At 38.2% G+C, this 13196-nt stretch overlaps 1 protein-coding gene across 3 annotated transcripts in view; it reads left to right on the top strand.

Annotated features, from left to right (window-relative positions):
* Positions 1-13196, top strand: part of dlgap1b (discs, large (Drosophila) homolog-associated protein 1b) — a 92972-nt gene that overhangs the window by 37306 nt on the left and 42470 nt on the right. For 2 of the 3 annotated variants that reach the window (XM_022666915.2, XM_022666918.2), the window contains exons 5-7: positions 1293-1501; positions 4933-5113; positions 8087-8336. In XM_022666915.2, the coding sequence (XP_022522636.2) occupies positions 1293-1501; positions 4933-5113; positions 8087-8336 (640 nt within the window). The remainder of the gene's footprint in view (positions 1-1292; positions 1502-4932; positions 5114-8086; positions 8337-13196) is intronic. The other variant, XM_049480825.1, reaches the window with a different exon arrangement.

The raw sequence follows: 13196 nt of genomic DNA, 5'->3' as shown, positions 1-13196 counted from the left end.
TTCTGAGGGGAGAATGGCGGTGTGGTGGAGTTCTCATGCGGCTCACGTTGGCGCCGCGGGCACCGCCGCCGTGCCGCCGGGCTGTGAGTGAGCCGGGCGCTCACTGGGCGACGCTGGGTAAACCGGGCTGTTCTGCTGGATGTTATAAAATGATTGTCATTCATCTCAGAGAGGTGAGAAGTGGTAGAAGTAGAAACCAGGGACTGAATTGCAAGAGTGTGTGAAAACGAGTGTTAATGCTTTTGTCGCTTTTGTGCTAAAAGTCTGGTGTTAAAAGTCTCTTTCCATCGTTTTTAAATTCATTTTAATATGTCTAGTTGTGTCTCTAGAATGAATGAATGACATGTGAGCTGTTTTTTGGTGTTTCTATTTAGCCCTGCTTTAGTTCACTGGATTAGAGGTCTCAGGATTTCAGATCTTGAATATTCATACAAAACATATGCAAACAAATCGCCTCTGATTGGCCAACTGCACTGCAGCACAGAACGCCTACCTGTCTCCTGCCCACAGTAATTTTCGCTTAGCTTTACTCTTCTGGAAAACCAAACATTTCTTGAAACTGGTGTTCAGTCCAGCACAACATGCTGAAGGAATTTTTATCATTCCTAGTAACAAATCCACCTCTTTTTATTTAGTTTATTTAAATTTTTCTCCCCAATTTACAAATTACCCAACCCACTCATTATGACTCCTCCTATCACTAGTGATGCTCCAACACCAGGAGGGTTAAGAAGACTAGCACACGCCTCCTCCGATACATGTATACATGTGTAATGATGCGGCATTGACGAGTAGCATCACAGCGCTAACGCTCGGAGGAAAGCGCAGCGACTCTGGTGGTTCTGATACATCAGCTCACAGACGCAGCCTTGTGCTGATCCACATCACCCTAGGAGTGATGAGGGGAAAGAAGAGCGCCATTTATTGTACCCACCCAGAGAGAGCAAAGCCAGTTGTGCTCTCTCGGGGCTCCAGCAGCCGATGGCAAGCTGCATGACAGGGATTCGAACCGGAGATTACCTGAACAAAACCACTTCTTTTTTACTTTGTTTTGCTTTGTTTAATCATGTCTGTGTAGTCTCACGTGTCGTGTTCTCAGTCATTTCTGGTAATTTTCTTACTTTATCCTCTAGTTTCTGTCCGTGCTCTGATGTCCTGATGATCTCCTCAGAAAATCGCTGGTGTAATCCAGAATTAACAGATTTATGAATGATTAATAATAATAACATTATTAATAACTTTATAATGCAGGTTATGATGCATTAATGCAGTTTTCTCTCTCTGTTCTGCAGGTTCCTCAGGATGAGTGGAGCGGGTTCTCTGCGCGGGATGATGAGATCCCGTGCAGGCGGATGCGCAGCGGCAGCTACATGAAGGCCATGGCTGAAGATGACAGCGGAGATTCAGACTGCAGCCCTAAACCCTCCCCTAAAGCCCAGGCCCGGAGAGCCAGCTACCTGAAGGCCACGCAGCCCTCGCTCACCGAGATGACCACACTCAAGTACGTCCGTGTTTCACGTTTACAGTGCATACCTGTAACTTTTTATTATGATGGTAAAGCAGGTTGAAAGCTGATCTAAAGGTGTTTTATTGCTGTTTGTTATGGTTAACCAAAGTAATAAAGCAATCCCTTCAGTGTTTTTAAGAGAAATTAATTGATAAAAAAATGGACAAGTATGAATATACCTTAATAAAGTACTTAATGCTATTTAATGCATGCACAAAAATATTAATGATTGACAGTTTTAAAGATCCTACTACTGAACCCTGTGGAACTCCACCATTCACAATAACAACAGTTTCTGTATTAGTGATAATAGTCTCTTCACTAACTGCTTTAGATCTATACAACAATTTCAATTGAAGGCAGAGACAATATCAAAAAATACAACAGGAAATCAGGAAATCGTTGGTTCAAATCCTGTTCATGCAGTTAGCCATCAGCTGCCAGAGCCCCGAAAGAGCACAGTTGGTCTTGCTCTCTCTGGGTGGGTACAGTACAGTAGATGGCGCTCTCTTTTTCCCCTCATCACTTCTAGGGTGAGGTGGATCAGCACAAGGCTGCGTCTGTGAGCTGATGTATCAGAACTGCTGAGAGTCGCTGCGCTTTCCTCCGAGCGTTAGCGCTGTGATGCTACTCGGCAAAAGAAGTTCAAAAAGAGGCGGAGTCTGACTTCACATGTAACGGAGGAGGCGTGTTCTAGTCTTCTTCACCCTTCTGGTGTTGGTGGGCATCACTAGTAATAGTGGGAGGAGTCCTAATGAGTGGGCTGGGTGATTGGCTGAGCAAAATTGGGGAGAACCTGGGATAAAAATTTGAATTAAAATGATAAAAGAAGTAAAAAATGAAATACAACAGGTGAAAAAGGTTGAGAATCTCTGGTCTCTGGGCAACCATGCTTTTGGAGTTTAAGTAGCATTGGAGATTATAAGGAGTACATAATGGCAAAACAATTAAAGAAAAGAACATTGAGGACAAAAACATTGTAATTCACACACACATTTTATATTATTTTTTGTTTTTGCTTGTTGAGTTACGTAATGCTGTATCTAGCCTGGCTGTGCCCTGAGGACCACGCTCATTAGAGATGGGCGTCCCTCAGATTGCCTGCCCAGTAACACAGTATCATGACCTTAGAGGATCTGTTTAAACACCACCCTGATTCACCCACAGCTACCTGACCTCACCTGTCCAAGCTTAATATACCTGGACTTAAGTGATTGGCAGGGAAAGATCAGTTAGAGATCCTATTTGTTGCAGTCAGTGGGAGCACTGGGGTCTAATCAGGTGCCAAATCTAATTTATCAAGTTTCTTCAATATTTTCTCCTCAATTTATCTCTTTCCAGCTGATTCTCAGCTGTATATCCCCTATCACTAGTGATGCTCCAACACCAGGAGGGTTAAAAAGACCAGTACATGCCTCCTCCGATACATATGAAGGCAGACTCCAACTCTTTTTGAACCGCTGCTGATGATTTAGCATTGCCGAGTAGCATCACAGCGCTAACACTCGGAGGAAAGCGCAGCGACTCTGGTGGTTCTGATACATCAGCTCACAGACGCAGCCTTGTGCTGATCCACATCACCCTAGGAGTGATGAGGGGAAAGAGAGAGCGCCATCTACTGTACTGTACCCACCCAGAGAAAGCAAGACTAACTGTGCTCTCTCAGGGCTCCGGCAGCTGATAGCAAGCTGCATGACCGGGATTCATTCAAACCATTCTAACCATTACAATTAGTACTACAATATGAGTTAGTTTTAGTGAGACTACCTATTTAGAGTTAGCTTGTTATGGATAACCAGTTATTGTTCTTAAGTTATATAACATCTTTATAACTGTATAACATCTGGAGAATTCCAGCGTTTCTCTGTAAGTAAGCCACTCAGATGCTCCTACAGTCTCTTCTCTCTCTTTTATCATTTCAAGACTCGACTAATATGGTTTCCTTCTAGGTGATTTATTTATTATATTGTTAATTTCTGTTGTTATTTTATTTGAAGTCAGGGTAAATTTCTGTTTTTGAGTTTACAGATTGTTTCTACTAAATTGTAAACTTTTTATGCCATTCGAATATTCAATTTAAACCAAATTAATTCAATATTTTCCAGTCATAATTTTTCATTCTACACAGAATATTGTCATTACAGAACTATCCTGAATATCATATTATTTTAGATATATTTTAGAACCGTATTGCCCACCCAAACTCTCTTCTCTTCATTAATTTTCATGTTGAACTTTTCTTTAACCCTCTGTCTGTATCACATCATGAACATGTGTAACATCTTCACATATTTACTAAACTTTTAGTAACTGTATATTCTTTCCTTTTGTTTATTTGTATTGTAATATCTATAGTATATTTTCTTCATTTCTCTCTCTCTCTCCGTTTTTCCTCTCTTTTCTATCCATCCTTTACTCCAGTGGAGAATGAATAATCTGCTTTTTCTCGCTGCTGTAACCACGCTCTATTTTAAGAACCGCATCCATAATTAAGACATAGCCAACCTAGTGGGACATAGTGTGTGTGTGTGTGTGTGTGTGTGTGTGTGCGTGTGTGAGATGTTTGTTAGATTCATTCATCGCTGGGGGACAATATTCAGCATTTTTATATAAATGCTAAATATTCACTGTGTTTGGTCTTAATGAACACATTAGGCATCCAGTTCCACCTGCAAACACACAGGACCAACCAGAGTTTAGAGACAGAAAAGAAAGAAAGAAAGAAACAGAGAAGGATAACAAAAAAAATTGTTTTTTAATTTATAGGGAAGCTTCTCTAAGTGAGTAACACCTGTAAACCATAAAACACACATAGTACCTATCTTATAATCCATGAACCCCAGGGAAAGTTGAACTGTATACTTATTTATAGGCCGTGGGTAGTTGTTCTGTTGTTTAGAAACGGAAAATGCTTTTAAAGCTAAAAAATATTTTATTTAATAGTTTGATTCAGCTTTAAAATTGAATAGGCTGAACCCTATCTAAGTTACATATTAACCATTATAAAATGCTTAATATGTACAATCCATTCCTCTTGGATCAATTGGAGAAAACACATAGCACTGTAAATCCACTCCAGGTGAAACTGGAGGAGGTCAGGTGCGCCACTGACTGATTAAAACTCTGACAACAATCAACAGTCAGCTATATATACCTATTTATTTAGCTACGCATGTGCGGTGTGCACACTGCACGACCTCAGCGTGTTTACACCCCCGGTCTTTACACAAACACATGGACACAAATCCAGCTGCTACATAAAACATAAACAATATTTGCACAGTGACCAAATGTGCTTAATTTACCAAATAAGAGGTGAAAAATATTGACCTCTCTCTTTCTATCACTCTGTGAAACATGGTGGTGGGAGTGTCTCTTTATCTGTCAATCTGTATAATTCTCTTTCTTTCCTTTTGTTTTTCCAGGATCAGTACAGACTCCCATTCGCCCAAGCTGCAGATCCGGAGCCACAGTTACCTGCGAGCGGTGAGTGAGGTGTCCATTAACCGCAGTTTGGACAGCCTGGACCCGGCAGGTCTGCTGGCCTCGCCCAAATTCCGCTCCCGAAACGAGAGCTACATGCGCGCCATGAGCACCATCAGCCAGGTTGGTCATTCGCTTCACTGCCTCGGATGCTGACCTGAGACCAGCTTTCTCTACACCTGTAGAATCGAGATAAAAACGGTGGTTTTCGATTCTCTTTTGAACTGTGATTTATGGAGATAAATCCTTCGTTTGAGGCTGCCATAATGTTGGAACATATAATAATGGGTACATTCAAGCAGTAAAGAAGTTTAGTGTTGTATATCACGTGCAACAAAACGTCATCAGGTGCTGCGTATAGTATTCTCTGGTGATGCTTTTCGATGCAAAGTGCCTTTTTCTGATTTTTCTGGGGTAGATTACTAGATTATTCCTTACTAGTATTCCTTACACAGTTTTATAGGTTTGATATTACCAAGGTTTGACAATGGATTTAGTCTTAATTATAGCCTCATAATAGCTTATTTAACTTTAAGGGTGTGAACTTGTATAGCGCCAACCCAAGGCTGCTTTACAATTTACTAATTTTACACACAACCATTTATACTCAGTACTCCACACACCGGTTAGAAGCAGCAGCCAATAGAGCACTGCATTAGAGCTGCATGAGATGTGTATGAGTTAAGTATGAGTTAAGTATGAGTTGTATATAAGTTGTGGGAGCATTATTGAAGCCATGGAGCATTCTTACGTATTCATAAACACCCGTGAAGCCAAATGTTCCAAACATTATGTCATTGTTTAAATATATATTATATATATATATAATAAAGCAGATTTCCTCCAGTTGAATCATGAGCTGGATTACAGTACGGCCGATGAAAGCTGGTCCTAGATCAGTGTCTAACCGCAGGGTCTACCTGAGGTCGTACCTGATGTCCCGTCTCCCCTGAAGAAGTGCAGAGGGGAGGAGAATCACAGGAGCAGGAGAAGCTCGGCGACGGCATCCAGCCAGACCCAACAGCGTGGAACTATTTCTGTTCCAGAATCTCTGGCTTCCCTCCATTTCTCAATGCGTTACTCTGTTCCATCTGCTTTCACAGCGCTCCTCTGTGATCCCACCATACGCTGCTTTTCTATTTACATCTAACTTTTCCCCCACATCTCCGGGAAACGTGTAAAAGTGTGTGTTTTAATCACTGTTGCATATTTTCAGTTGGTGAATCAACACTGTAACGTGGTTAAATATCGCCTGAATTATTTAAAAAAAAATGTAATTAAACGAAAAACCATGCAAGATCCACTAAAACTGCCCAGACAGAAAAGATGGACTTGGGTTGTACTGAAACATTACAATCTTGTGTGTGTGTGCATGTCCTGCAGGCAGTGTGTTATTGAGAAAATTTTCTGTGCAATCTGTTATATAAATTATAAGCACTAAATTATTATATAATGTAATATGATAGTGACTAACGTCGTATAGTCAAGCTGTGTGAAAGAAATAAGCAGTATTAAAGGCATACTATATGCAACCCGTGGTTGGTTTTCTTACAAGGTGCCTAATATAATACTTTTAGTGTTAAAAATTTAGCAGCTCGGCTGAGAAGAGTTTGTTTGTTGGACACGTCCAGGTAGCTGCGCCGTTAAAATAGCAATCCTCCAACGACAGCTAATTGGTTTATTTAACGTTAAGAGAATTAGTACATGACTTTTGTGCTTTTCGAGTCTCACAAGGTGTACTTTCCCTATCGTTATGATAGCAAAGTTTCAGGATAATCCAAAACCAAATCAACCAAAAACCAAACCAGCTCCCATTCCTGCATTATTATAAACCACTTTTCCACTCACAAAACCTTTTTATAAAACACTTTCCTTCCATTTTCCAAACTTCCAATCACAGCACTCCTCCTTCTTCTTCTTCTGTTCGATATGTGATTTTATCAGTTTTTCACACAGTAATTAAGGAATTGAGATCACTGTAATGCTATAACACACCTGGTCGTCTTTCACCTGTGGAGTTTTCTCCCCCCTGCACTTCCAGTTTTCCTGTGTTCGTCTGAAAACCTGTATGTTGTGTTTGTGATGCAGTTTTGTGCTCTGTTATATTTGTTTTATGTATTTCTTATTAATCTGTGGTGCTGCTGGAAAGTTTATAAACCCTTTAAAATGTACTGTATTTTTCTATTAAAATGATCTACAACATCACCAGATTTACTAAAAGTCCTAAAAGTAGATAAAGAGAACACAGTTAAACAAATGAGACAAAAAGATTAAACTTGCTCTTTTATTTATTGGGGAAAATGATCTAATATTACATATTGTAGGACTGCTTTAAAAGCCTATTAAATAAAAAGTAAAAATGAATTTCACTTACTCACTTTATTTTTACCCAGTAATACATCAGCTGAGCATTTAAAACTTATTTTTTTATTAAAATTAAGTTCTAGCATTTAATTTAATTTAAATTTAAGCTATAAAATATGTAACTTCATAAAACAAATCATAAAAATGTAATGGTAAAAGCATTAGAAAAACAAACAATTTAAATCTATCTAAAAAGAATCAAAATAAAAGGATTAGTGGAAAGGCTAAATTGTAAAGCAGTAAATTAAAGGGATAAGTATAAATAATGTTAAATAAAAAACATATATATAGAGGAGTGAAAAATGAAGTAGCTAAAAAGAACATTTAGATTATAAATAAAATAAAAACGTAAAATAGAAGAAAATAAAATAAATAAAAGGATGAAATGAAACAAATGAAAAAAATGTATTATGTAGAATACCAAAAGGAAAACAGGAAATAAATTAAATAAAAAGATAAAATGAATAAAATACATAAAAAGGTAAAGGGCCAAAAGTAAAACAGGGAATAAAATAAATAAAAAATAAATAATATATTTTTTCCAGGTTAAAACAGGTACAGTCTGTCTGAAGGTGGTTAGAAATAAAAGTTTATAATGATTTGGGGAGTGTCAGTGTGATGGTGTGTTCATAAGTGTAGAGAGTAGAATAGAGGTAAATGAGACTCTTATTTTGAAAGTGTGTGTGTAGCTGCAGATCTGAGGTGTGTGTGTGTGTGTGTGTTGTGCTGCAGGTGAGTGAGGTGGAGGTGAACGGGCAGATCGAGGCGGTGTGTGAGAGTGTGTTCAGTGAGATGGAGTCGAAGGCGGTGGACGCTCTGGATCTGCCGGATGTTGCCGGGTGTTTCCGGATGCGCAGCCACAGCTACGTCCGCGCCATCGAGAAGGGCTGCTCCCAGGAGGAGGGGGAGGAGCCAACGACCCTCTGCGTCCTGCCCCCCCCTCGAACCGCCACCACCGTACGCACCATCCAGAGCAGCACAGGTAGGACTTACCTGCAGCCCCTGCATCACCTATAACCCCTCCCCTTCCCCTGTGGAACTGTGAGACATTAGTGTTTCACAAGTTACAACATATATAAATAATTTCTTAGCCAGAACAATGATAATAATAATAATAATAATACATTTATTTAATATTTATTTAGCACCTTTCATACATAAGCAAAGAGGTGAGCAAAACACCAACTTAATTTAAAAAAACAAACAAAAGAACAAATAAGAGATACAATTTTTACCCAGAAAATGTATAAATGAATAATAATAATCATAATCATAAAAATAATCATAAAAATCTAATTAAAAGCTAATGTTAAAAAATATTTGTAATTTTTTTTCTTCAAAGTTTAAATATCTTACACATATCTCACACATATATCAACCATATATCACATATATCTCACACATACCTTACACACATCTAATCCATAACTTACACATATCTTAAACATGTCTTACACTAATTTACACATATTTTAAACATATCTCACTTATATCTCACACATATCCTGCACATATATATATATGTATATACATATACTATAGGAAAAAAAACTCAGTAGTAGTAGTAGTAATAATAATAATAATAATAATAATAATAATAATAATAATAATAATAATAATAATAAAACATTATTTATATAGCACATTTTATATATTAAAATGCAGCTTAAATGTGTCTGTCTAATTAAAACTAATGTAAAAAGAAATGTTTAAAATTTTTTCTTATGTTAAAATATTTCACACAAATCTTACACATATATATGTATATACATATGAGACAAAACTCCCCTATATTGTACTGAGACGGCGGTCTCTCCTGTCATCTGTTTCTCATTCTTTATTTCACTTATGAGCACGAACACACACACACACACACACACAGCCGTCTCAGATGTGTTTAATACAGAAGCTGGAGCGCAGGGCGCGAGAGTGTGTGAGAGTGTGTGAGAGAGTGGTGGAGGAGGAGGAGGAGTAATGATGTAAGAGTGAATCCTCAGAGTGATGCTCTGTGTGTTTAACGCTGAGATTTCACTCTGCTCTCATTTATCCAGCGTAGATCTCAGTATCTCTCCTCACGACTCCGAGACTCTGATAATACACAGGTTTAGATGCAGGAGGTCAATAAAAAGTATTACTTCATCGATTTTATACACTCAAGCTGAGAAATGTATTAGTGGATGATCTGTACACATAATTAATTGGGTAATTATTGCATGTTTAACCTTGAGGCTGATGAGCTACAACAGATTCAGTCAAGAACAGAAAGCTGAGGCTGCAGTGGAAACAGGCTCAACAACAGAGCTGGGTTTACAGTTTTCTTAATCTTTTCTCTAAGTATACTACTCATAATAATTGCTATAATTCTTACAATAAACAATATTTTGCATTATTTAGAAATATGTTAGTAAAAGTCTTTTATTGTAATATTCGTTGGTTCTTCTTGTGCACAACTCTTATTGCTGCTTGCCTTATTATCTATAAAACAAAAGGACCTTAAAGGCTACGATTTAATTAAGTCATTCCCACGCCTTAATAAATTGTGGCTACGCCTTAACTATCTTGTTCTCACACATGAATTCTCTCATTTCCAGGCATTAGGAACCCCTTCCCATGCTTTCATTATCTTGTTTCCGTGCATTAGCATCTCACTCCCATGCCTTAATTATCTTGTTCTCACGCGTTAGGTTCTTGTTCCCACACCTTAATAAGCTGTGGTTATGCATCAATTATTTTTTATTCATGATGTCACCTTAGGGGCTCTTCTCATTTACTTTCTCTTTCTCCTGCACAATTTCTCTTTTTTATTCCTTTATCTCTCTGTCTCTCTCTGTTTCTCTTGCTCTCTCTCCCTCTCTCTTTCTGTCTCTCTCTCTCTCTCTGTCTCTCTGTTTCTCTTGCTCTGTTTCCCTCTCTCTTTCTGTCTCTCTCCCTCTATCTCTGTCTGTCTTTCTGTCTCTCTCTCCCTCTCTCTTTCTGTCTCTATGTTTTTCTTTCCCTCTCTCTATCTATCTCCCTCTCTCATTCTGTCTCTCTCTTTCTCTTTTTCTGTCTCTCTGTCTCTGTCTTTTTCTGTTGTTTTCTCTCTCTCTCTGTCTCTCTCTCACCCTCTCTCTCTCTCTCTCTCTGTCTCTCTCTCTCCCTCTCTCTCTGTCTCTCTCTCCCTCTCTCTCTGTCTCTCTCTCTGTTTCTCTCTCTCTCTCTGTTTCTCTCTCTATAGTTCAAGTTCAAGTTCAATAAAGCTTTATTGGCATGACTGTCACAAGGTACACTGTTGCCAAAGCAGACAAACAATACACAAATATAAACACAATGAAAAAAGAAAATCTAATAAAACAACTTAAACAAGAAGAGATTAAATAATATTGATATGAAAAATATTAAATATGAAATAACAATGTTAACAATAATAATGGCATATCAATGAAAGGAGATATAGATATATAATCTAAATATAAATAAGTGAACAGTAGGGGGTAATATTGATTAATAATGGATATTGATTATTGTTTAGAGTGGTTGTCTCTCAGGTTGTGACAGGCTGTGATATAGAGAGCTGAGAGTGGGAGGAGTTTACTCTTCTCTCCTAATAAACAGGAGAGTTTCTCATTGTTACTGTAGTGCAGGAACTCAGGAGAGATGTCCATCATTTGTCCATAATATCTCTCTCTGATCTGGGCGTACCTGGGACACTCGGTCAGAAAGTGCAACTCTGTCTCCACCACGGACCAATCACAGTGAGAGCACAGCCTGGACTCTCTGGGTAACCAGGTCCGTCTGTGCCGACCCGTCTCCACGGCCAGGCTGTGATCACTGAGTCGGTACATGGTCAGGACTTTCCTGAGGTTCTGATCTGGGATCAGTGTGAGGTACTCTGCGAGGGTGTACTCTCGGTTCAGGGCTGAGTAACACTGCAGTTTGGGTTGGTGTTGGATACTCTGGGTCCAGTAGTGGTGGTACTGTTCTTTTAGTCTGGTGAGGATCGGGTTGGGTCGTAGTGTTTGGGTGAGTGTGTGGTGGGGGTGTGTAGAGTGTGTAATGTCGGCGGGGTTAAGGTGGGTGATGTTTAGGATTAATTGGGTAAGGGGGCTCTTCTGGAGGTTCTGTTCCTGATTGGTCAGAGCTTTGTAATGGAGTGATTGGGGGTGGCTGGATTTAATGTGTTTATAGAAGTTCACGGCTCGTTTTTGGATGGTTAATATTTTCTGTGTGTGTCTCTCTCTCTCTCGCCTCACTGCAAGCTCAGCACCCTGTTTCTTCAATTAATCTACACACACACACACACTCACTCTCTCTCTGTGTTTGGTTGTGTGTATCTGAATGATTTATAGCAGTTGTGAGAGCAGGGTAAGAGCAGTGCAGTCCGCGAGAGCTTTCCCTGCTTTAACCCCCTACTGCTCTAACCTAACATACAAAACAACAGCAGATACACCTGCATCTGTACTTTACTGGAGTTATTATTATTATCACAATTTTTACACAATTATCTAAACTGTCTAACCCTTACATCCATACAATATTATATATCTTCATTTTAAAGTAATCAAATTAATCCATTGTGAAACAGTTTTGCTGTGAAAACCCCTTTTAACCCTTTTAACCGCCACTTTAATGCTGGTTATTTCAGTCATTTCTCATTTTCTGTAAATAAATGCTCTAAATGAGAATATTTTTATTTGTAATTTGGGAGAAATGTTGTCTGTAGTTTATAGAATAAAACAACAATGTTCATTTTACTCAAACATAAACCTATAAATAGCAAAATCAGAGAAACTGATTCAGAAACTGAAGTGATCTCTTCATTTCTTCAGAGCTGTATATAAATTTCTCCTACAAGTAAATTTAAATTCAAGAATTCTCAATTCAATCCTGAATTCTGAGTTTGGTTTGATTCTGATTCATGATGCGTTAAGCTCAAATGCCTCTGACTCATTGAATAAAGTCATTATGCAACTAGAAAACTGCCATAAACACATTACAGCAGCAGCTGAGTCAAACCACCTTAAAACTAATGTGAAACGACATCAGCTCAGAACTGTATACGGTTTAAAGCTTTTATCTGAATGCTCTCGGGGGCTTTGAGTGACTAAAAGCTTTAAACACATTCACAGTTAAACCCTCTTAAGCCAAATGACTTATTACTCAGCCCACCTTAAATTACTGTGATTACATGTGATCAAAATTATTCAGAAACATGAAGTTTTTAGTCCGTATTCATAGAAAAACACTGTGAGTCAGGTATAAAGCAGAGCTACAGCTAAAATAGCACTTAAACATCTTTCAAACTTGGCCTAGAATAAAATATCAAGAGACGAACCAGAAGTTAATCTGCTGGCTTTTGTAATTACATAACTCAGTGCGTATAATCCAGCTATACATTAATGGGGCATAATCTGCGTCCAGCTGTGAAAACCCCTTTAATCGCCCATTAAAGCAGATTTGATTTATTTGATAGCTTTTGCTGAAATGATGCAATTTTGCAAATTTCTGCAGTTAGTTAAACACATTAAAACAGAGAGTTTAACCATTTAAACTACATTTAAAACACAATTATAAGCACAGAAACAGTTGAAAATCTTGTCTAACAAGTAAATAAATGTTATAATCCAAATTCCTATGAAGCTGGGATGTTGTATAAATCATAAATAAAAACAGAATCCAATGATTTGCACTAAATTACATTAGTAAAGTAGTTCAGTATTTAAGTACTTAAGTACAGAATTATAGTAGATTTACTTGGTTACTGTATATCTCTGTATTGGGTTTGACAGGGCTGTGTATTGTGTTACTCTGGGCTGGTTTATAAGATATTTTATTATGATGTAAATTTGATGAGCTCTACAAT

Source organism: Astyanax mexicanus, chromosome 6 (genome assembly GCF_023375975.1).
Source record: "Astyanax mexicanus isolate ESR-SI-001 chromosome 6, AstMex3_surface, whole genome shotgun sequence".
Taxonomy (NCBI): domain Eukaryota; kingdom Metazoa; phylum Chordata; class Actinopteri; order Characiformes; family Acestrorhamphidae; genus Astyanax; species Astyanax mexicanus.
This window is presented reverse-complemented; position numbering and strand designations above follow the sequence as displayed.